The 26586-nt window shown below is 39.7% G+C and overlaps 1 protein-coding gene across 1 annotated transcript; it reads right to left on the bottom strand.

Annotated features, from left to right (window-relative positions):
* Positions 1 to 6208: 6208 nt before the first annotated feature.
* ISOC1 (isochorismatase domain containing 1) lies at positions 6209 to 25641 on the bottom strand. The gene is made up of 5 exons (XM_003259916.4): positions 25225 to 25641; positions 15220 to 15339; positions 14920 to 15123; positions 13241 to 13357; positions 6209 to 7389 (listed from the first exon to the last, which is right to left on the bottom strand). The coding sequence occupies exons 1-5, from the start codon at positions 25531 to 25533 to the stop codon at positions 7243 to 7245; spliced, it is 897 nt and encodes a 298-aa protein (XP_003259964.1). The 5' UTR covers positions 25534 to 25641; the 3' UTR covers positions 6209 to 7242.
* Between the last annotated feature and the right edge of the window lie 945 nt (positions 25642 to 26586).

The raw sequence follows: 26586 nt of genomic DNA, 5'->3' as shown, positions 1-26586 counted from the left end.
TTTAGGGGGTGATTAGATCATGAGGGCAGAATCCTCATGAATGGGATTAGCACCCTTATGATAGAGACTCCAAAGAGCTGTCTTGTCCCCTTCCACCACGTGAGAGGCAAGAAGTCCCTGTGAACCAGAACTGGAGCCCTCACCAGACACTATCTGCCAGCACATGGGTCTTAGATTTCACAGCCTTCAGAGCTGCAAGAAATAAATCTGTGTTTATAAGCCGCCCAGTATATGGTATTTTGTTATAGCAATCTGAATGGACTGAGACAATGTTTTACTCTAATTTCTCAGGCAGAGATTGCTACTGAATAATAATTCATTTGATGGTCAGCTTTATGTGTCAACTTGGCAGGGCGCCCAGTTCTCAGCTATCCAAACACTAGTCTAGGTGTTACTGTGAGGTTATTTTGTGGATGTGACTGAAGTTCATGATCTTTAAGGAATAGCGATTATCCTTGATAATCTTAGTAGGCCTGATTTAGTCAGTTGGAAGCTCTTAAGAGCAGAACTGGGGTTTCCTAGAAGTTCCACCTACAGACTGCAGTGTCAACTTCTACCACAGAGTTCTATCCTGCCCTTCCTGATGACCTGCCCTACAAATTCAGACTTGTCTAGACAGCCATCAGAATTGGGTAAGCAAATTCCTTGCAATAAATTACTTTATATCTCCTACTGGTCTGTTTCTCTTATTGAACCCTGATATGGTTTCTAATGAACAACTGGGGAAAGAGAGCAAGAGGAAACACCTGATAATGTAAAAAAGCTTAAGAGCCGATTCATACTTCAATTCTCATTAAAGCCCCATGGAAGGGATGACCTGGCACAGAGCCCAGAGCATCCTTCCTTACACTTCTCCCCTCTCAGCTCCGGGCTGGTTCAGGAGATAATCCCAAATCTTCCCAAGCTCCAAAGTTCGAATAAGGCTGAGGAAAGGCCAGAGGGCCTAGAGAAAATCTGTGGTTAAGAAAAGGCAGAGTGAGCTGTAAAAATATGAAACTGGGGAGCCAAGGGGAATACACAATTCAAGCAGTATGACAGGGTCTGTAACCAGAAACCTGTGAAGACTGGACATTTGGACAAAAGCCAAAGACCAAAGGCCACTCAGCAAATAAGCCTCTGAAGAACAAAGCTATTTACCCCAAAAGAACCTTAAAGAGATCTCGAAGTGATTATGTTTAGCTATGTTTTCCACATCAGTAGAAACACAGGGCTAGAGAGTTCAGTTCAGTTAATACAGGCGTTTGATTTTACACACCTCAGATAAGAATTATCCTTCTCTTTAGGGGAGGAGGTTTCTGCCCTTTCCTGTTCTGCAGTTATCACCTGTGCTGTGACATTTCTCTGACTCTCTGAATCCAGGACTTAAAGAATGCTGGAGAGGGGAGCCCATACCAGGAGACCAGTGATAAGGAGCCCGACTTGGGACCTGAACCTTTAGGGAGATCTCAGTTATCGTCTGTGGTAGGCAGATTGACAGTCCACAAAGATGTCCATGTCCAGGACAAGAAAGAAAGGTCGATTCTGCCAAATAACATAGATAGTACAACTGAAAATATAACTAAACTGCATGAATGATGATACAGGGAGGACCAATGTGGAGATAAGATAATGTAAGTAAGCCAAAATCCTGATCTTCCAGGGGAAACAATTAGTAGACATTACCTAAAAGTTTAAATAACACCTTTCATAAGCGTATTATTCAGTTATGAAGGCAGCTGGCAGAGGAAGACAAAAAGGCTGTTAGAGTGGTTTCTTCCAGGGAATAAGAATAAGGGTAGTGTAGCAAAGGGAAAGAGTAGGAAACTCTTGCTTTTCACAATACAGTTCCACACTCCTGTTTTCTTAAAACACCCTTGCCTGTTATGCTATTAAAATTTTAAAAATCAACGAGTAAACCCAGTATCCTGGCCAGGACTAATTTCAAAAACAATGCTTTTATTTAATTGGGGAAAAAAGTTCATTTTATTACAAACACTAAGTGAGTCTGATAATAACCACCTGAACTCCTGCGTGTTTAGTAAGACAGCTCCCTCCAGATGAAGATTGACATTTTTTTAAAAAGCCAAATACGGCCAGGCGCGGTGGCTCACGTAATCCCAGCACTTTGGGAGGCCGAGGCGGGCGGATCACGAGGTCAGGAGATCGAGACCGCGGTGAAACCTCGTCTCTACTAAAAAATACAAAAAAATTAGCCGGGCGTGGTGGCGGGCGCCTGTAGTCCCAGCTACTCGGAGAGGCTGAGGCAGGAGAATGGCGTGAACCCGGGAGGCGGAGCTTGCAGTGAGCCGAGACTGCGCCACTGCACTCCAGCCTGGGCGACAGAGCGAGACTCCGTCTCAAAAAAAAAAAAAAAAAAAAAGCCAAATACAAAAGTGTTCATTTTTTATTGCTGCATAGCAAATTACCACAAATTTATTAGCTTAAAACACAAATTGATTACCTCATGGTTCTGTAGGTCGGAAGTACAGGCACAGCATGGTGATTCTCTGCTCAGGGTCTTACAGGCGGAAATCAAGGTGTCAGCCAGACCTCACTTCTATCTGGTGGCTCTGGGGAAGAATCTTTTTCAAGCTCCTTCAAGTTGTTTGCTGAATTAAGTGATGGTGGTTGTACGACTTAGGTCCCTGCTTCCTTGCTGGCAAAGGCCTGCTTCCAAATGATGGAGGATCCTCACATCTTTACCATGTGGTCTCTTACATCTTCAAAGTCGGCAAGGGAGAACCTCTCTCCTGCCAGAGACCTCTCACTCTTAGAATCTCTTTGGCCAGCTACAGCCCAGTCCCTTTTAAAGGTTCACCTGATTAGCTTAGGACCACCAAGCTAGTCTCCCTGTTTTAAGGTAAACTGCTTTGAGACCTTAATTACCTCAGCAAAAACTCTCCACACCCGTTACCTAGGTACCTAGATTAGCATTTGATTGCATAATCAGGAGGAGGTGTGTGTATACCAGAGAGGTGGGACTCTTGGGGTCCATTTCAGAATTGTTTCTTACAGCAAGCAAATCAAGATTATAATCTCTCCAATAGGAAATAGTAGGTTATTTATATACTGTAAGTCAAAAATCTTTAAGTATATAAATGCAATGCTGAATTTTTTTCCCAGCATTATTGAGATCTAATTGACAAACACTATAAATATTTAGGGTGTGTACTAAAAAATTCACCTCAAAAAGCCTCAGCAAAAACTCTTCACACCTGTTACCTAGGTACCTAGATTAGCACTTGATTGCATAATCAGGAGGAGGTGTGCGTATGCCAGAGCGGTGGGACTCCATTTCAGAATTGTTTCTGAATTCTGGGGTCCATTTCAGAATTGTTTTCTACAGCAAGCAAATCAAGATTATAATCTCTCCAATAGGAATTAATAGGTTATTTACATACTGCAGATCAAAAATCTTTAAGTATATAAATGCAATGCTGAATTTTTTTCCCAGCATTACTGAGAAATAATTGACAAACACTGCAAATATTTAGGGTGTGTGCTGTTTTGATATATGATATATACTGTAAAATTATTGCCATAGCAAAGCTAATTAACATATCCATCATCTCACAGGTGTGTGTGTGTGTGTGTGTGCGCGTGAACATTTAAGAACTACTCTCTTACCGTATATCAAGTAGCCTGTCTTCCAAAAATAAGTTTTCTTGATAAGATGGTCTGCTGTTCATGTACAGTAAGTAAAACTTAGGAACAACTTAAAGGAAAGCAATATGACATAAAAATTCTGAAAGCCAACTCCACATATTTAAAAAATTCAGTTCAATCATATCTAGGTAATTGATACATATCACTATGGTAGATTAATGATTTTTAAAATATTTTAAATCAAAGTTTACATGGTGAAAGAATGCTCTATGGAAGACTAAGGAAGCACTAATCAATTTAATGATGTGGAAAAATTAATTCAAAATTAATGAAAATGACTAATTTTCATATATTTTAGCCATTCCCCCAAATTAATTAGGAAATGTGCTTTAGAAAAAATCATCAAGGAAGAAATAAGACTAGATTTAAGGTTACAGCCAGGGAAAGTTACTAGCAGTAAGAGTATATCCCATTAGCTTTGCCAATCAAAATTATTGTTACAGATATTGTAAAATGCATACTCTTTTGTATATATTTATTGTTCCTCTCTCTTTTCTTTGATAATCCTTAGCATTATCACAATGTAAGAAAGTACAGGACAGGGAATTAAGTAACCTCAGTTCTCATCCTGCTGTGCAACTTTGGAAAAGTCATTTATTTCCGGGCCTCACTAACTGTGTCTGTAAAATAAAACCATTTTAGAATTTGGGAGCTGAAATGGACCTTTGAGATCATGATCTTTATAGTTCCACCCAGCTCTAAAGTCATATTTACACAAACACCGACTTTTAGAGAGGGAATATATTCCACGTTGAGAAATGTATTACTTTAATGGATATAACAGGGTATCTTGTTTCCTAATTGGAGTAAGTTATCACTTTTAATTTTAGAGTAAGTTTCTACAGATGTTTTAGCATTTCAGTAAGTGAATCCTCTTGCTGTTGCTCTCATCCCCTTGCAATTCAACACAATGGACTACTCTTTTGCTTATGTCGTCAAGTTCTCTATTTACATCAGTTGAAATAATTTCATTATCCTACAAAGTTACAGATGCTCTCAATTTTAAGGCCTAATGTATTAAAATCAATTTGGTTTTCTTGTAATAATAAAGCCTTGTCAGTGACCTGCTTGGCATGATGTACAAAAACAGAGAGAAGGCAGAATTCACAGTTATTCTGAACTTTAGTATTATATTGACATTCCTGGACCTCTGATATAATTTAATTCAATTCACATTTACTGAGAATTGTATCTGATTTTGTGCCACAGCATAAGTTTCCTAGGGGCATCTTTTTATCCTAAGCACAAAGCACAATGTTTAGAACTTAGTGGGTTTTCAAAATGTTTCCAGAATGACTATATATAATGCACAGTCTCTGCTTCCAGAGAGCTTATAATATAGCGGGAAAGATGGAAATATGACAAATGACAAAATGAAATAAAATACTCAATCACATGGTGGTGTCTGTGTTATACAGAGTGGCCACCAGAGATGTTAATGTTGTTATCTCTGGAACCTGTGAATATGTTGTTACACAGCAAAAGAAAGCTTAGGTTGCAGATGGAATAAGGTTCTGATCAGATGACCTCAAATCACATGAGCTCTTAAGTCAGAATGAGAAAGACAGAAGAGTGATTCAGACAGATGTGACATAAGAAGAACCAGATACACCTTTGTTGGCTTAGAAGAGGTAGAAATGGGGCCAAAAAAGCCAAAAAAAAAAATAAAAATAAAAATAAAATAAAAATTAAAAAAAAACCAAACATGGGTGAATGCTAGAATCACAGAGCAGCAAGGAAACAGCTTCTTCCGTACAGCCTCCGGCAAAGAACACGACCCCACTGATACCTTGATCTTAGCCCACTAAGACTCATTTCCGAATTCTAACCTACAGAACTGCGAGAATACACTTGTGCTGTTGTTTCACGGCACTGTTTGTGGTATAATAGTTTGTTATGGAAGGCAAGGGAAACTAATCTGGCGTCACAGAATTGGTTTCACCTGTGAAAAGGCTTCACTGTACCGGTATTTCACTGAGCCCTGAAAGGTTTGGGTCCAGTGGAGGAAAACAGTTGTCTGTGAGTTAAATTCTCGCTATTTCAAATACGGTCCTTTCTGAACAGCACTGGTGGAAAATGCCCGATTTTTGGAAATGCGAAATGTCACCTTGGAAATGCGAAATATCACCTCAGGCTGCACAACAGAACTACTGAGTCAGCATCAGCATTTTAACAAGATCCTCAAATAATTTGTATTCATACTAAAGTTTGAAAAGCACTAGGTTAAATTTAATAAAAACTTTTTAAAGGTGCAGAAATCTTTGATTCTTCTTTTTTGACACACAAATGGTTGGAAAAAAGTATTTAAACACACCAGGTTGCTATTTGTTACCACTGCCAATAGGAAAAATAAAAAAAATCTCCTCTTAATGAAGAAGGCTTTTCACCCTTTAGTAAAATCCATCTGCCCCTACGTACAAAGGATTTTCCTTCTTTGAAAACTCCCATGAGTTGAAAGATTGTAAATGTCAAGATTTTATTACCTTAAATAAATATTAGAATCCCTGGAAGAATACTCATAGAGCCATCTTGTGGACGACAAAATAATTTCAATCACAACACATTTTCTTTAATTACTTTAATATAAAAGACAGCAATGTTTCACATTTCACATATTTGAAAAACATTTCAAAACCCTCTAATAAGTATTTAACGAAAATAAATTTATCGAAGAGTAACAATGACCACAAAATTAATACTACCAAATCATTACTGATACTTTTTGCATTACAATTTTTGGAGAGTAGGTGAAGAACATATAGAACAGAATATGAACATTTTAAAATGATATTCTACCCAGGCTTTATCTTTTTGCTAAGTCTGGTGAACACTAGAAGATATATTCAAGATGGTGGTAAACATATTCAGCTAAAGTCATACTTCGAACATGTTAAAACAGCCCTCCACCAATAATATGGCATTGCAAACCCTTCTATCTCATCCCTTTTCAGTTAAAAGAGAGAACATTAACAGAGATTTAGTAACAGTGACCAAAATAAGAAATCAGTATAGTCAAGAAAGATGTGTAATTATTCAACATCATTTGGTATGGATAGATCAGTGCAACTCACTCAGTAAGTGGACAACATTGTGAGGGGAGTGGGTAACGTGATTCAGAATCCTGTGGGTAAATTCATATACGATGATCTTATTCCAATCAATCTGTAAAGTAAAAGCACTACATCCACATTAACATTATAACACCTTACAGGAATATAAAAGTCAAATCATTGTTGGTACTTCATTTTCTTTAAAGTGCACAACTTAAGAAAACTTCACAAGATTCTGCACTTTGGAAAGAACGATCAGAGTACACAGTATAGACAAAACAGGCACCTTCATTGTAATTTTTTTTAATAAATAAAAGCACATTAACAAAAAAGGAAGGTAAGCAGCACCGGAAGCCTTTGATATTTGTAACTAAATGCTGGTACTCAAATGGTCTAGCTGGTTAAGTTTCACTAAGAGGCGCAAAAAAGGAGCCGTTTTTGACTTAACATTTTAATTCTAGTAGAGATAAGAAGAGCTTATGTGGGCTTACAGTCCTTCCCCTGACTGTCCTCCACCAGTGAGTAGCATACCAGTTCTTCAGATCTCCTATACTTTGGAAAGCAGACCCGACTCTGGAGCACTCGCCTTAATTAGATTCTGAATTTCCTTGAATTTTGGATGGTCCTTATCAGCTACCAGCTGAAGCAGAACAGCCTCACTCGTGGTCACTATGATCCCGGTTCGAGCGAGACGCTTGAACAAAAAGATAAAGGCAAATCAAGAAATGAGCATGAGAATGAACACTATTTCAGAAGAGTAACAACTATGCTGGGATGCAATAATTAGTGTCCTCTACTGAAACCATGGTTCCCAGCCATACCATCAAGTTCAGTGATGGGGATGGATTTCAAGACCAGCCATACCACAAAGTCAATATGATTATTCTTAATATTAGTAAAATGGACTAGGAACGAGTAAAAGGGAACAGGTAGCCAAAGTTATGACATATATGTACCCAGAGCAGGAAAGTCATCAAGGCAAATGACTGTAAAACATGAGATGAGAGAGAGAAAAGGAATGGTTGTTACTATATGCCCATCGCTGAACATCTGGACATTTAGTTGCTGCTATTTCCTGAACACTCCTGGCAGGTTTGTGCTTCATGTCTTACTCATTCATTGACTCAAATGAGGGCTGCTTGTGACTTCTAAATCTATTAAACTTTTATTTCTATTTCTACTACAGAGATTTTTTTAAAAGGTGCCTCTGTCCACTTTTCCCTCTCTGTAGTTTAACTGATAATACATGAGATCGTGATGCATATTAATACTTATGCCTCGCAGTCCTGGCATTTTGTAGCTCTTCATGTTTTAAAAATCGAGGGGGGTGTAATATTTCTAAAGCTCCATTAGCTGTGCTACAGATATAATTGTAGCTGCTAGAATATTACATTAGTAATTTACTATCAAATTTCATATAAATTGTTTAATTGAATTAAAACTACTATAAGAATTAAAATGATGGTTCTTAATTTCTTTTTACTGCACCCAAACATCTGACCTATAGCATATGAGTCCTTCCTATAATTAAGAGTTCCCTTGTCTAGAAATGACTGGTGCTAAAAGAGCTCTCTCTGTGTGAGGAGACCCCCTCGATGATAAGAGAACCACCACTACTGCTGCCATCATAAACATTTTAATACCACTAAACAAGAGTGTACAATTCAAGGTTGTGTAAAGTTTCACTGACAGGTCAAAGAATATCCTTGCCAAACTGCCCCAGTGGAATCATAATACTAAGGACAGAAAGCTCAAGGAGGAAAAGAGAGACAGAAAGGAGAAGGGAAAGGGGAAGGAAGGGAGGGAAGGGAGCAAAGAACAGAAAGTCAGGGGGAAAGGGTAGAGGGAGGAAAGGAGGAAAATAGAAGAATTCCATAGCACAGATTCATTCTCTGGATTTATGTGTTATCACAAATCCCAGGGAAGAAAAGACACAAACTGCTATCACAAAAAGCATATATGTAAAAAGCATGAAAGAGGAAGTGGTTGGAAACAATTCCTAGGTAACTCAGAGGAAAAAACCCAGGAAGCCCTTGCATAGCCAAAATATCCTTGCAGAGTATAAGTCAGTCTTCCTTCAATGGCTGTACATCAGCAGACTGAACCTTTCCACCGGCAGACTCTTTATTTTTATCCATAATGAAGTATAGGGGAGTATAAGCCATAACCTACTTGTCAGAAAGCAAGCTTGGACCTCAATGACCAGTACAGAAAAGGGTACAGAGCAGCTAACCAGAACTTTGCAATAATTTTTTTAAAAAATAAAATAAAACAAAACAAAAACAGCAGCTATGTATGGGGGTTGGGGGCCTGGGGTAAGGCCATAAGCTCAGACACATACCAGGGGTGAGTTATCTCTGAGGATTTTTTTAAGACTTCTGGAAGCCCTAATTTCCTCCTCCTTGCTTTACAGTCAGCTGATTAATCATATCAAAACCATTCGAAAATATGAAAAGATCGTGTGCTTGCTTCAGACAGAAAGGCAGATAATAAATATGATAAGCTGCAGTCCAGTTGTATGAAAACAGCACTGAATGTCTAGTCATTCATGTCCAGCTCTCCCCATCACCAGCTGCCTGCCGTCCTCAGCCCTGCCTTCCTTACTGCTCACTGTTCAATCAATGGACTTGCAATGATTCAGTCTGAATTAAAGACTGAATCACAGGCTTTCAATGTCTGTGAGAGTGCTTTACACTGTATACTCCAATGTGCCAATAAAGGTTAGTTCTCGATAATCTCCCCAGTTCCTTAGTAAGGCAGGAAAGAGAAATCTGTTCCCAGGTCTAAGGAAGGAATCTGGTGATGCTGCAAGAAGCCTGTCTACAATGTCTAGCCCTCCCTAGTGCTCTACTGACCTGAGCCTGGTCCGTCATAGTCTCACAAGGCGCAGTGATGCTGAGACTCAGGTGGCCATGGCAGGGGCAGAGTGGGAAGTGTACATCGCAGAAATACATTTTAGGAAAGTGACACCCATACACTATCACTTTGCTTCAAGATTGAAATGTGGCCAACACTGACTGGGTTTTAAAATAATCTAGCCAGGAACCTGTGTTAGGGAAAGGTGTAGCTTAGCAAATGCAATGGTTTTCAACCTGGCTCTTAGCTGTTCCCACAGTGCCTGCTCTTTCCCAACCAAAGAAGGTGCCTGAGCAGAGAAAGAACGGTAGGAGCTTTCCAGACATACCTAGCAGGTCCCTGCCCACCATTCTGACAATGCTGGTCCCAAGTCCACTTTCTCTCCTGGCTTAAAAAGGGGCAGTTAGAACTCCAGCCATTTAATGCACACAGGTACATGTGCATTAGACTTCTAAAGTTCTCCCCTTACACTTGCAAAACTAATCCAACTAGGCCAAAGGAAAAGAAGGGCTGCTCTGACCCACAAACCTAAAAAATGCATGTGCACTAAGTCATGAAAGCCTCAGAGAGGGGGAAAAAGACTAAACCCATTAGATTTCCAAGCAACACTAAAACTCCCCAGAAGTACAAGGACATCAAGGTCAAGACAGGATTTTACTCTCTTATTCTTCATGCACTCTACAATTGTTAATTGAAAGAAGTAATGTCTTTCAGATGACAAATACCCAGAAAGCATTTCTTGAATAAAGCACATGCCACAGACCCTGGTACAGTGAAGTTTCAATAATGCAAACTATGAATCTTAAAATAATCTTAACAGGCAATATAGCTGGTCTTGGGAGTTATCTTAAGTACTTATGTTCTACAGGAATAGAGAGGAAGGGGAGAGGACCACAATGGTATTTTAACTTTCACACTTATGGAAACAAACCAGAACACTTACCATTGCCCCCCACCTCAAATTTAGGAACAAGGTAAATCGCCTCCATATCAAATCAAGACTAAGAGGAAAAAAATCTGCAATATGGCAGGTCTTTCCTATCAATCACCACCTGACTTATCTATGATCGGTTTTCCCTTTCAACCTCAACACTTTAACCCCAGGCAACGCTGGTGCTCCAGGCCCTTCCAAATCCACCCCAGACAACAGATTCTTTCCCTCCCTTCTAAGAACTTCCAAGAACTAGTCCCTTCTGGGTCTTAGAGGTTATATACTTACACATTTTTGGTGACTAACCACGTGAAGACAACAATCAGTAACAACAAAAATAGCAGCAGCCAGCATCTGAGTATTTACTGTGTCATGCACTGTCCTAACTGCTATCAATATATTACCTCATTCCATTCTCACAAAAATCCTATGATCTTCTTGCTATTATCATTTCCATTTCGCCAATGAGAAATCTGAGGCATAGAGATTACACAACTTGCTCAAAGACACAAATTTACAAAACACCAGAACCTGCATTCAAACCCACGTTATCCCCACATTGTGCGGATTCCTAATCCAAGAGATTACAGACTGCCTCTCAAAGAATGGTTCAGATGGGAATTGTTTTTAATCTGAGTCTAGTGCAAAGACAAAATTGCCAATCAAAATTCTGTCATTAAGTTGCCATAACAAAGACATATCTAAGAAAATATGAATGTGGGAGAAAAGTCCTTGAAAAAAAGTCCTTTTTTACAAGCAAGGAAGTTTGTTTTGTGTTTTTCGTTTTTTATTTCCAGAGTTCTGGATCTCAGCATTACAATAAAGGTTTATCCACAGTAGCTGAAAGAGCTGCTTGCTGAGGTGGTGAGGACCTGACAGTGAAGTGTTTAAACTCAGGTTACCAGGAAAACCTGAAAAGTAGGAGTTGATTAACTCATGACTGTAAGAACAGATTAAAGGTCTGACTGGGCACAGTGGTTCACGCATGTAATCCCAGCACTTTGGGAGGCCGAGGCAAGTAGATCACCTGAGGTCAGGAGTTCAAGACCAGCCTGGCCAACATGGCAAAACCCCATCTCTACTAAAAATACAAAAATTAGCCGGGTGCAGTGGCGGGCACCTGTAATCCCAGCTACTTGGGAGGCTGAGACAGGGAGAATTGCAAGAACCCAGGAAGTGGAGGTTGCAGTTGAGCCAAGATTGCGCCACTGCACTCCAGCCTGGGTGACAGAGCAAGACTCCATCTCTCAAAAAAAAAAAAAAATGGATTAAAGGTCTTCGTTGAGATTGTAAGAAGCAGCAACACTTAGTACCTAACTACCAGAGAATCTAATAGCCTAATGGACTTGAAAATAGCTAAACAAAATAAATGATTTCTATTTGTAATCTCAATATAGGATTCTGCTTCAGCAATAACAGAGAACGGAGAGCCAATAAGGACCCTAAAACAACTGCTGTGGCCAGCTACTCGCCTGCTTCCCACCACCCCGTGGCCATGTACTCGTATGCCTTCTTTCCTCTGATAAGCCCCTCCCCTTTCTCATTTGCTCTACCTTACCACCCTGGGGTACACAGTAGGCTAAAGGGATGAGTTAGCATTCTTACAACAGACAAGGCAGTTCACAGGCCAGACTGTGCATAGAACACTGGAGGGTCTCAACAAAACAAAGCCATGTATTTCCCATTCTCAATAAACAGTTAAAGAACTCAGCAATTAAATTCACTTGGACATTGCTCTAAAATTATTACAAAATTATAACTAAATATGAGAGAGAGAGAGAGATCAAACCACAATATGGAGTGAATATTTCCCAGGATTATGTGGTAGTTTGCTTTTTAACAGTCTTGGAAAAGAAAATGTTTGACATCCTACTGTTGGGCAATGTTGACAGAGAATTACAGACTCCCTGATTCCATGGGACATGGTGACACTCTACTGCCAGAGTGCCATGAAACACTGGATGTGACTGGTGTCCACAGTCAGTGACACACCACCCAGTCCCAGAAATTCAAGTCTGAGGAAATCTAATAGTCACCTCTTAGTATCCACAAGGAATTGGTTCCTGGATGCCACCCCACCCCATACCAAAATCCATGGACGCTCAAGTCCCTGATATAAAATAGCATAGTATTTGTATATAATCTTTGCATATCCTATATACATTAAATCATCTCTATATTACTTATAATACCCAATACAATGTAAATGCTATGTAAATAGATGTTATTCTGCACTATCATTCTGTTTTTATTTTTATGGTTGTGATGTTGTTTTTTATTGCTTTTTATTTCTGATATTTTCTATCTGTGGTTGGCTGAATCCACAGACACAGAACCTGCGGATACAGAAGGTCCACTACATGTTAAACTGGGTTATGTTTGCTCTGCTCTAGCTTTTGGCTAAATGAGTTAAACCCAACTGAGCTATTTTTAATTTGCAAACCTCTAAACAGTTTAGGTTAGGCTTCTTGGAATATCTCCTAGTTCATGTATAAAACTAGGGCAAACATATGACGAAAGATGTAAAGGAGTTTGTGGCAACGCTAGAAACCTTGATCTAAGGAGGAAATGAGACAAAATAGGATATGGTGGTGAGGCCTTAAGGGTCAGTCAGTGCACAGTTGAAATCAATCAGTCTGATACTGCCAGACCAACTCAAATTTAGGAGGTAAACCTTTCATTACTGTTAAATATCCAGTATTCTTCTAATTTATTTGGAAAACTTGACAAATGATCTATTCCCAAGCAGGACAATTACCTCGAGGGCAAACATCCTGTCCATCATGCTTCTTGATGAGGTGGCATCAGCAACAATATGAACCTCGACTCCTCGGCCAACCAGCTCCAGGGCAGTTTGTTGGATGCACACATGAGTCTAGTAGGAAAATACAAAAATCATATGTAATAACATGATAAACTAAAAGTAGTTTACAAATATACAACAACATGATAAAGCAGACAGAGCACTACAAATCATCTAAGGACCTTGTTCTACATCTAGTTTTGCTTCTAATTAGCTAGATAATCTGGAGCATAAAACAGTATCTCTGGCTTTGGTTTATTCATTTGTAAAATCAGGAACTGAATTAGGCCAATGTTTCTGATACTAAGAACCTTAAACATATTCTTGGAGTTCTACAAGAATTTGTTAAAGATTTTGCTCCATGTGATCTGGATGACCTTCACATAGCTGAACTACTAGCACTCAGTTTTGGTGCGACTTTGAGTTTTTTTCTTCATTCACCCTAAGTGTCCAACATGAAGAATGAGTCTGCAGTCTTGCAGACTGAGAACTTAGTGGGAAAATTGAGTCATTACGAGGCACTCTGTAGTAAAGGTAGGCCAAGTTAAAAATAACTTATGGCACAGGAAAAAAATACCCAGTTCATATCATCCGCAAATGTATTATACAGATTCCATCTTTGTAAGTATTAACTTGTGTCAATTCATTAACAGATACTATAGAGTGAAAACAGGCTTCAACAATAACTGAATCATGTATTACAACCAACAAAAGTACATTTCAATGATGCCACAACGTCAACTTTATCTTCACGTGACAACAGTGTTTTGGAGAATTATCAAATGACACCTCATTAAAATTAGCATTGAAGGACTACTCAAAGATAATTGTGATTGAGCATAAGGTCTAATGATGATGAACAAGCAAAAAAACGTGCAAAGCCAGCAACAGCACTTGGTATGACATATTTATACAAAACAGGCTTCTTCTTTACTGTGCCAAAATACAGAAATATTGAACATACATCTAAGCCTGAGGAAATATCTTTCTACTGTTAAAACCTACTACTATAAAAGTTACCTGCAAACTGTCATAATCACATTAAATTAATATTTTGATTTCATTGTTTTAGTGTTTTTTTCATAATTTTTAAAATTTTAGTTTAATAGTTGTTTAAAAGCTAGGAATAAATCAATTGAAATCAGCAATAGGAATCCATTAGTATTTTTCCCCTGTAAAAAGATACATACGTGATTTGAAGGACAATGAACTACATGACCTCCAAGGTTTTTCTAGCACAAAAATATGACCTAACTGAAATCCTACAACACATTTATTAAAATAATGCCTTTGGTGAAACTGTGTTCCAAAACTAGTAGTTAAAAATACAGGACCAAGGATCAATCAGCTTACATACATTCAAGTCAGTTACACAACCTCTCGGTATTTCAGTATCCTCTTTAATATGGGAAGACTACTGAGTATTTAGCTCTTATGTGGCTGTAAGGGACTTAATAAACAAACAGCTATAAACTGTTCAGATCAGTGCCATGCAAATAGTGAACATAATACATGGTGGCTATCTTTCCTCATCGTTACTGCCTACCTGGCATACCATATACGAAATTACATTCCACAAATATCGAGTTTTCTATAAATAATATTGTGCCTAAACCATAGTAACAGGTACTTACTTCTACTCCGAATAATACAACACTCCTGACTCCGGGAATCTCTGCTAATGCCGCTTCTACTTCTGGTAATACCATTGAAAACTTGGTCTTTGGAAGTACCAGTTTTACACCTGTTAAATCAATTTCTTGAACCGTGCTCCCAAGACCTTTAGGGTATTGTTCTGTTACAATAACAGGAATTCCTAAAATCCGGGCCCCTTGCAACTGAAAAAAAATGACCAAACACAAAAACAATTAGCTATATACATATATGTGTATATCATGATTCAGCAAATATAGCAAATAAATAAACAAGCATACCAATCTCTGTCCCACGCTAATAATATCCCCAAAATACTTGATGGCTGGTCTGAACCTTTCTTGCATATCACAGCAGAAAAACACAGTGCTTGAAGGTGTAAGATTTCCCAGGGTAGTGAGCTGAGGAAAAAAGAAAAAGAATCATTTAGCACTTCTCATACAATGACATTTATTTTCAGTGGAGGTCAATAAAGGAAAAAAAATGGTCCTATTGTTTGAGCCAGTAAGTCAATTTCTACAGCTATTATCCAAAAAAAGTATCTGAATTACAGGAAAAAAAAACCCAAAAAGATGTTCTCTGAATTGCTTTTAATAGTAGAAATTAGAAATGAACCAGCCAACAACACAGATATGGTATAAAACATTTTAACACATTCACATGACAAAACATTTTTTAGCCAATTAAAAAACATATGTATATGTCTTCAAAGAATTCATACCATCCAAGGAAAAATATTCATAATGTTAATTTTTAAAAAGTGCAGTTCAATAGTATTTCAATAATGTAAAAATATGAATAAAAGTACTAGTACATTACAATATTAACAAGTGGTTACATAATTCGGGGTGTTGGTAATTTCTTTTTTTATACTATTCCTATATTTTCCAAGTGTTATTTAAACACATTTCCTGAATGTTATTTAAAGAAATTTCTTTATAATCAGAAAAAGTGTTACAACAGAAAAAAATCTGATGTTGCTGCTTGTAAGTATAAAAAGTAAAACTTAAAATATCTGTAGCAGGAACATAAAAACTAAAAACAAAAAACAGACAGAAGCAAATCCAGAATTACTGCTATCATCAAGATAGAAATATGAAAATGCTATTCTCAAGAATAACTTTTAGAGTTCAAACAAAATGCAACAAAATGATACCAAGCACACCACTGCTGTTAAATGAACTGTCGTTTACTTCATAAGGAAGAGACCTATATTTGACATCTCCATTCTTAACCTATAGTTATCACAATAAGGAAAGTCAATGAATTAAGATGAAAAGTGGTTATTAGATTACCAAACCTCATATTAATTGCTGTAGTTGGTCTATAACAATTTGGGCCCAATATGGATCCACCAAAAAGCAAAAATCACCATTATATATGAGAATTTACTCTCACTGGATTCTTAAAAGCCTGAGGTGCTTTTCTTTCTTTTGCAAATTGCAAGAAGTTCTGTAAAGGATGTGTTCTGGTCCTGAATGAACCATTATCAATACCCTTACTAGCCGCTCCCTTAAATCATCCCTCTAATTATCCTACTTTGCTTCCCCTAAAACCACCTACAAATAACGATTATTAATAATATTATAGAGGAGTCTGTGTCCGGATTACATGGTGCGGCTTCACCACCAGCACAGCCTTAGACTCTCCTTAGTATCTCTGCAGGTGGTTGACTCTCTGGAAACAATTACTACATGAATTAAATTAACCATTAAGAAATCTTTAATCCTTAATGATATAACTGTTCTAATTGGTTTGCACTTTGTTTTATCTATGTCCTGGTCTGAAGTACCCTGGCACTTTAATCTCCCTCTGGTACTAACTCTGTAGATGTGTATTGACTAGCTATGCACAATCCAATACCAAAATCATGTTAGAATGTGAGAGCCATCTGTAATTCTTACTCTATGTATAGTGTTTTCCTACTTTTCCAATAAAGTATGATTAAAATAAATTCTCAAGCATATTATATGTTCTAACTTTGGCTGTTTCTTTGCTTAATTTTTAATGCAAGTATTATGCCTCCACTTTGGTCATTTTCAAAAGCAGTGACTAGGATCTTATATACAAATATAAATGCATTGCTGGGAAGGCTAATTTTTGTGCATTTAGGATACCATTTTAAAAACCAATCACTAAATTCTGTGTAAACATCAAATATTGACTCAAAAGGCTCAAAATCTACATTTTTATAAATTTGAATCACGGACTCCTAGGCATCCACAATGTGTTTAGGGTACACTACATAAAGCAGTTTGCCTGCAGCAGGCCTACTGAAATAACCATAATGCAACTAAGCCAATCTCACCATTTCACAACAGGTGAGAACCAGCAAAAACAAAAAAAAATATGAAAACTAAAATTCCTGGGCAGTTGCGTAAGTGTGGTGGAGGCCATTCACTAACATGCTTAGAGCTTCCACTTGCTGAGAATTCCAGCTCTCAGATCCTATTTTATACTGTATTGACTACCCCTGTATACATTCCTAACAAGTTTCATTGTCTGGATTCTAAATTAACAGAAGGTTATAAACAGCAAATCAGGAAGGAAACTGCTGGAGGCAGGCAAACTGATAGCAGCAAGAAATGATGGCTGACAGAGAAAAGATTCAAAATACAATAAAAACAGATCAAAACTCAAATAATGCTACAGTCTAGACCTCCAGTGGAAGAGTAACAAGCTGTTCTAACTTATAAATTAGGAAAACATCACTCCAGCACACTCATTAAGAAGACTGTTAAATTATATATTTCAGAAGGACTACATTATAAAATGGTCAAGATATTTTTAAGTTGAGGTGTTTAAAAGAATAAATCCTTACCTCCCCAGGAATCCTAAATATCCAGAGTTGTTGTCTCCAGTTCTTGCTAGCTGGTGTTTCCTGCCCTTCATTTTGGCCATGAGTTCTGGACAGGTGACCGCATCAGATGTGTCATATTAGACACACATTGAGGAGGTCAAAAATACAGCCCTAAAATCCTCACTGCCCTGGGAAATCTCTCTAGTATAGGAACTTACCATCCACAAACTCAGTAAACAAAGAAACCATAAAGAATACAGTGGCAAGGCATGTTTTTAAAGCAGAGTACAGACTACAATTTACTGAATAAAAAATATCCTACCTTTCATAGACATTCTCCACGTGCTCTTGAATATGATGTGGAGAGTATCTATGTAAGGTGTTTAACTCCCAGCATCCTCTTGAACGTGGCTGCACTTAGTGCTCTGCTTCTTACGAGGAGAGTATAGGTGGGGAAGAGTAACTTTACAATGGAGAGAACTGACGACTGTGTCTCAGCCAGGTGATCAAGATTAATGTAATTAATGACATCATGTTAATAACATGTACCCTTGATATGATTTGATGAGAATGACCCTCATGACCTTCCTCTTGAAATTTCACAATCCCGGTCCAACAATGAGAAAAACATCAAATGAATCAAAATTGAGGGACATTCTACCAAAATATCTGACTAGTACTCCTCAAAACTGTCAAGGTCATTAAAAACAAAGTTGAGAAACTGCTACAGACTAGAGGAGCCAAAGGAGACAAGACAACTAAATGTAATTGGTATCCTAGTTTGGATTTTGGAACAGAAAAAGGACATTAGGGAAAAGCTAGTGAAATATGAATAAAGTGCGGTTTAGTTAATAGTAACGTACCAATGTTGGTTCTTTGCTTGTGACAAATGTACTGCAGGAATATCAAATGTTAATGTTAGGGAACCCAACTGGGCATGGTGGCTCATGCTGGTAATCCCAGCACTTCGGAGGCCAAGGTGGGAGGATCACTTAAGCCCAGGATTGCAAGAGCAGCCTAGGCAATATAGTGAGACCTTGTCTCTACAAAACATATTTTTTTGAGACAGAGTCTCACTCTGTTGCCCAGGCTGGAGTGCAGTGGCGTGATCTCGGCTCATTGCAACCTCCACCTTCAGGTTCAAGCGATTCTTGTGCCTCAGCCTCCCAAGTAGCCAGGATTACAGGCGTGCACCACTGCACCCAGCTAATTTTGGTACTGCTAGTAGAGATGGGGTTTCACCATGTTGCCCAGGCTGGTCTGGAATTCCTGGGCTCAAGTGATCTGCCTGCCTTGGCCTCCCAAAGTGCTGGGATTACAGATGTGAACCACTACACCCAACCTAATATATATATATATATATATTTTTATTAGCTGAGCTTGGTGGCCCAGCTCCTCAGGAGGCTGAGGTGGGACGATCCTCTGAGAACAAGAGGTCAAGGCTGCAGTCCAGCCTGGGCAACAGAGCAAGACCCTGTCTCACAAACAAACAAACAAACAAACAAAAACAATAGGGAATCTGGGTGCAGGAATATAGGAACTCTCTGTACTATCTTTACGACTTTACTGTAAATCTAAAGCTATTCTAAAATAAAAAGTTAGTTGTTTTTTTTTTTTAACGGCCTCCCTATGCTATGATAGTTGGGGGAATAACCTCTATACCTTACAGAAAGGAATTTTTGTGGCTACCAAAAACATACTGAAAAACTTAAATCAAGTCCAACCAATCCTCCCAAATCCAAATGAATTCCAAAAGGCTGTTAAAATCATACAACTCTCTACATTTCAGAAATTTCTTACTTTAACTCATGAAGTTCTCTTAAACCAAAATCTTTAAGGTTAACTAAAAATATCGCCAGTAGCCAATCATTTGCATGTTGCAATTGTCCTAAGACAGCCAGTCCTGCCTCAACAAATTAAAAGTAGACTGAACCAAATGTCACCAGGAGTAAAAGCATAGCAATTACAGATCTACGCATATTTAAGGAATATAAACAAATCACATATAAATATATATGTTTACATACCTTCATATATCTATATGCCTACACATAGTCCTACACACACATTTGCACATGATACATATACAAATATATATATATATATATATATTTAAATATAAAAAGTTGATCACAGCCAATGGCTTCCTCAAGCAAGAGTTTAAGAGATCAGATTCAAGTATAAATATTTTATCTACTTTCTTAAGAATTGTCATAGCTAGGATTTGACCTTAGATTTCATACTCAAAAGACTTTTCACATCACCCAGCCCCATAGCAAATTACTACAGGGATTTGGAATAATTAAAATTTGACACTGTAAATGTGATGTTTAAAAAATTTGGTAATCAATTAGAGTCACAAAATAGGCATGATCTGTTTGGGAGAAAGTCTGGAAGGGAAGCTGGGGGATCATTATTTCACTCCCAAGTGTTTCTGAGGAAATCCGATGACCACAGCTACAGTAAGACCTGGCTCCAATGTCAACTCACTTACAACAGAGGTCTGTGATGTAACTCCCCCAGGTTACAAAGATCCCCTTTAAAGCACAAGCCACAGTAGACATTAGAATCTGAGTCCAAATCTCAATTTCACTAATTTCAATTACATGAACTTAGGTAAATATCTCCACATGCAATTTCCTTATCTGGAACACAGCAAGAAAAATAGTATCTATATCATAGGGGTATTTCAAGGATTAAATGGGCTTCATATATCAATCAATAAATGTATTAGGCTATTCTGATGTCCCTCATATATGAAACACTACACTCTAAAACTTAGCATATGTTAAAAAACTTACCCTCTAATGAGGATATTTACAATTAAGATCCCTTTAGAAACCTATAAATATATTTATAGGAATGCTAACATTGCATAACTTGTTATGTTAACATAATATTCAGAATAAGGAATGTGAATCATAAAGTAATTTATAAAGTGGATTTCCAGATGTTACCAAGACCTTACCAAATCACTAAGACAAGATTGTTCCTGGAAAAACAGATCGGGGACTTTTTAATTTAGGCTGTGAAATAATACTTATTGGCTATTATTTTTACAACATATTCACCTATTGTGAACATTGATGTCACTCGCGTACGGTTACAACCCTAGCTTATCAGTTAAGGTATGAGTTTTCTAAATCCCCAAGGGAGGCCAGCTGTCTCCACCCACCCCAGGGGTGAGGACTGAAGGATTTCTTAAGACTGTGCCTCAGACTGGGGTGAAGGTGAAGCTAGACAAGCCGAGGACCACAATGACATTTGAATCTACATTAGGATTCCCTTGGTTAGCTAAATGCAAGAAAAAAAATTCAAAATTCAGATCATAGCTCCTACTCTCAAACACAGTTTCTTTATAGGTAGCTCTAAATGAATTCACAAGGAGCAAAAAAGGATACAATGCTTTAGGTATTATTCTGGAATGTTAATTTTTTTTAAAGTGACACACATCAAACCAATGTGGTGGAGACAATACAACCACCTCAGGATCCAGCTGTCTCCTCTCTGAGCATTAGCTCATCTACCCGCTCTTCCTGCCACGCTCCTGAGGCAAAGGTCTTGTAATCAAAAACCACTACATTCAAACTATCAAGCCAAAGGCAGACAAGGTTCCTTTCCTCCTGCCTTCCCTCCCTTCCCACCATAAACCTGTCAGTCTCTTCTAGCTATAAAATGTTCAAGCCCCTGTTTAAAATAATAATAATAATAATAGTAATAAACTTCCAAGAAAATGAAAGCTGGAGCAAAATGCCCTGCCAGTTAACCATCTTGGGAAAAGGTCAAAATAACCTTCCCTGGAACGCCCTTATCTTCTGGCCACAGAAAGCTGCCAAAGCCTTCCCTGCTATGTACAGAAGTAAAACCCCCTCACTGGCATCCTTCTTACACTGTCCATTTCCTCCTCTCTTCTCCCTGGGCTCTGTCTTTCCTGGCCACAGGCTGGAAAATGCACTGGTGGTAGCATGATACCACATTTATGTAAATTCCCATAGTTAAATGTTTCCTTTAGCTAAAACTTAGAAAATACCTTTTGAAAAATTAAAACTTTTAAGTCATAAAAATGACCTAAATCCCCACTACATAATCCTCTCATTTATATTCTTTCCCATCTCTTAAAATTCATCAGATCTCAAGCATTTGGCAAAGCTGCAGACATACAAACCAAGCATGAAACATGAGCTATGCCTTTATCTACCTGAGCTGTCAGCAGACATTGTTACTTTGACAGAATACTTAAGAAAAGAAGTCACCAAAAACTTACCACAGCCTAAAACTGGCAATGGGGGTCTTAAAGATCAGTTCTCATAGAACCACTAACAAGCACGGGTGCAGTGTGGCAAAGGCAGCCACTGTGTTTCACAAGGTCATCAGCCACAGCTGTCAGAACAAGCATGAAGGCAACTCATACCACAGCGCAAATGAAGAATACATTCTAGACTAACAGTACATAAGCCAGGGCCACAGAGGCTCCAGGGCCCAAGTGTGGAGAAATAATAAATCGCTATTTACGCGATGAACTACATGTGGCCAAGCTTGTGCTTTGTCCCTGCCTTCAAGAAGGGGTCTACCATCCCCAGTAACATGGACTCACTGATGGGCCACCTTGAGTCTTCCTAAGTGACAAGCATTTATTCCAAAGAACAAGGAGCAGCATCAAGACAAATGAACAAACAGGAGCTCAAGTTTGTGACTTGTTTTCCAGACTGCTCAATTCTCATTAAACATGCAAGCAGTAGTGCTGTGTTCAGCTGTAAGTGACGCTCTGCATATGCCTGCCTAGCTCCTCCACACGCATTTGCGGAGGAGCTAGCCAGGCATATGCGGAGACTTGCCATGTAACCTGCAGCAAGTTAACTCACCTCCACCTCCCTATGTTCTTCTGCACTTCCTCAAAGTGAAAGTTCATTTATTAGGTAAGGAACAAGAACTGAATCCAAGTTTGCATTCACTGTGCCAGGCACTTAAAGTTGCCACTCACATGTTGTGGAATGAACTGTATGGTCTCTTACAGCCATAAAACATCCAAGTCTCTAGGATTATGCTGTTAGGTTCCAAAGAATGTAGTACAGTAGTCATGAGAAATATCATGACTTTCTGAGATTATACACACATATGCATATATATGTCTGCGTGTATATATATATCTCTCTCTTCTCATATAGACATAAATAGGTATCAGAAGGTATATACGGTATATAGCATGTGCATATCTATGTATATATCCCTTTCCTTTATCTACCTCTAAGCTAGGAGAGGCATCAGGCTGAAGAAGTCAAAGTATAACTTTGATAAGTATATAAAGTTATATACTTATATAACAAAGATAATATAGAAGAGAAAATAGTTTTAAAGAATTAAAAATATAAAGCTATATAAATGCAAAAATATAACTAATGCTTAAGAATTATTAGACTAGTTGGTGGAAAAAATTTCTTTTGAAGATGGAATAATGTTATTTTAAACCTCACAAAAATAAATGAACTATACATAATCTCCTATACCAAGCAAACATTTCAAAAGCCACAGGTGACCAGAATTACATAACGCCTTTTGAGAATGTACAAGCGTTTTCAGGTACACACATTTCATTAATTTCTAGAATGTTTTTAAGAGTTGCCAGACCAAGGCCCTGAAATTTTCAAATATAAAAATCCTACCTTGGAAGGGGGGGACTCTTACAGAGCTGGAGCCTATTTTAGAATAGCATTATCTTAGATCCTAAGAGCCCAGCCTCCCTCCCAGCCATAACAGGAGATGCTTCATAAAGAAGTCTGCATCCTAAGTATAGTCCCAGACCTCCGTAGTTAGTATTTGGATTCTAGCCTTTATAAATGGACTTCTCAAAGGTGCAACCAACATCTGAGTATTCTGGCAGCAGTAACGTAAAGGGACTGACAAGGAAGGCTGCAGAAAGGTGTCAGACACGAAAGCGCTTGAAGACATAAAAATGGGGAGTCTGAAGCACCTAAGAACTGCAATTCCCTAACTGGGCAGCAGGTCAGATTCTGGGGTATCAGATCACTGTATTCGGTTCCAGGTTCTCTAGTGGTAGAGAGTACAGTCTCTCAGACTTGGTCCTCTGAATGCAGGAACTTTATCGAAGCTAAAGTACCTGCTTTGGACACTTCTGGCACGGGTGTTGGGGTGACAGGAAACATCATCAATTCAGCTGCCAACTACAGCGGAAAAAAACTAGTGAATAATCCTCAGAAAATGGCACTGTTAATGGGTACAAAAAACACAGTTAGATAATAGGAATAAGCTCTAGTGTTCAGTAGCACAATAGGGTGACTACAGTTAACAATAATTTATTGTATATTTCAAAATAACTACAAAAGTGAATTTGGAACAAAGAAATAGATGATAAATGTTTGAGGTAATGGATATTCCCATTACCCTGATTTGATCACTACACTGTATGCTTGAATCAAAGTATCACGTCTCCTATAAATATGTACAACTATTCTGTGCTCATAAAAACTAAGAACAAAAAAGAAAGAAAATGACATTTAAATATTAAAATCTCTTTTATCCCCGAATCCCACATTTCAGTTTGGTCTTCTGAAAAAATGACATCAGTTTGTCAGCTAAAGAAATGATATTGACAGTGTACTACCTAAATTATACCTTATATTCTTTCCTTTCCAAAATATAAATTCGCCAGTGAACGCTCGGATCCTAAAGAGGGCGGGAGATTAACCCGCCTAGCATGAGGGCACAGCTTAAAATAAATGCTGTTAAGTAGTCCTCAGGTAGAACAACTTTCCCAGCCAGCATGCCCAGTAACTCAAGGTCTAGCTTAAGTTGGGTATTTGTATTTAAGAAGGAATTACAATCCTGGAGTCAAATGACTTTTTCAGTGCAGGCTACAAAACGTCATCAAGTCAGTAGACACTTTACTAAGAGGAGGCTAAGCAAATGGTTATTTGCTTAAGGTTAGGGAACTCTTAAGTCCAAGGACCTGAGAGCCTGGGAAGGCGGGGGAAAGGGTTTGACTCTCAAAGTTTGCGTTTCCGCAAGTGGTTAACACAACTCTAGGAACAAACCCTAAGACCAATACTTCCCACAGCCTCATTTCCCCCCATTCTGCATCACCCATCACCCCAAAATAAAAACAGCTACTACAGCAGAGCCCTTTGGTTACGCAGGAGGCTGGGACCTGCTCCTGGCATAAAAAGCAGATGCGAGCGACCAAGGACCACACAAGTGCGGGCGTTCGCGGGCGCTGAAACCAGCTGCGAGACCCACGCCCCCGCCGGGGACAGCTGGTGACCATCACCTTTGGACAGGGGCATTCCCCAGCCGGCCCTGGAACTTGCGAAAGCCGCGCAGCCCTTCGGACTCAGCCACTCGCGCAGGGCCCGGGGCCCGGGCGGCTCAGGGCACCTGAGGAGCGCGGCGAAGGCGGGGACAGGGACGGGGACAGGGACAGCATGGGGACGACTCGGGAACAAGGAGGCGCGCGGCCTCCCGCAGGACCCACCTGGATCTGCAGCGGCACGAGGCGCACCTTGCAGCGCTCGCTCACCGCGAAGCCCTTGGGCAAGTCCACGTACTGACCCCACTCCTCGGCGAAAAGCTGCACCACGAATTTGCGGTGCATGTCGATCTGGTCGCCGTACAGGCTGAGGAACTTCTGGATGAGCAGCTCGTAGCCCGCCCCGTGCGGCACCGACGAGGGTCGCGCGAAGACAGAGAAACAGAAGAGCACCGGGACTGTGCCCGACGGCGCCCCCGCGCCCCCGGCGCCGCTGTTGGGGAGCGCAAGGACCGCCGGCTCCGCAGCCGCCATGTTCCCCCGAGCGTCTGCGAGCTCCGAGGCCGCCGAGGCGCACCCAGCCGGCCGCCGCGGCCCCGCCTCCCGGCGCTGCCAGCCCGCCCGCCAGCTCGCGGAGGCGAAGGGGCGGGTCCTGACGACCGCGGCTCGCGCGCTCTCCTCCCCGCCCCGGAGGGCGGGCCGCGGCGGAAGGGTGGGTGGTGGGGCCGGGGTGCGCGCGTGAGCCAGGGAGCGCCTGCGCTCGCCGGCCGGGTCAGCCCCCTCCAGCTTTCCCGGCCGCTGCATTCCCGTAGCTCCCCGCTCGCGCCCCTTCTGCCGCGGTTCTGACTGCCGGCAGAACGCCTAGTGGTCTCGCTGCCCCATTGTTCTTGCCCCGGTGCTGCAGCTCACACAAGGGTTTGTGCCACCCTTCCCCTAACGCTGGCTCTCTTCCCGGCTTCGCTCGCCTTCGAATGAGCAGTGTTCTCGGCAGTCTAGAGTTGTGGTTGGGTACACAGAGCTGCCAGGACGAGTTACCTGTTGGCTCTGTGCAGAGGCATGCAGTCCTCCTCGAGATGGCAGTGGTATCTTACAACCAAAGGGACAGTCCGATAGATACCCTAAGAAGAGCAGCAGAATTTAATCCTTAGAGGGCCAGTCAAGGTTCAAGTTTTGTCTTTTTTCGGTCCCACAGAACACAATATCTCTAGGAATGGATTTGATATCTGGCCTCCTTTCATCTCAACCTATTTCTGGGAGGACTTGGATTGGGAATATAAATATTATTAAAAGCAAAAATCTGAACTTTATATTCAAACTAAGGATATCTGTTTTTAAATAAAAGGGATCACTTTTGAATAAAACAATCCCCTGCCTTCTGCACACTGTAAGGCGCTATAATTAACTGGAATTAGAAAGCCGGCATTATGAGCAGAATTTCCTTGGAATTGAGTCCTGCGAAGATAGGCATGGGGCTAAACATAAAATTAGATTTTAGGTATTAAAGCTGTCCTCTTCTAAGAAAATAACCTTTAAAGCAGACTTTCCCAAATGACACTGTTGACTTCCGGAATGGACATTTCTCTTTCT

This window comes from Nomascus leucogenys, chromosome 2 (genome assembly GCF_006542625.1).
Source record: "Nomascus leucogenys isolate Asia chromosome 2, Asia_NLE_v1, whole genome shotgun sequence".
NCBI classification, from domain to species: domain Eukaryota; kingdom Metazoa; phylum Chordata; class Mammalia; order Primates; family Hylobatidae; genus Nomascus; species Nomascus leucogenys.
Note: the sequence above shows the minus strand (reverse complement) of the source record. Positions and strands in the feature narration are given on the sequence as shown.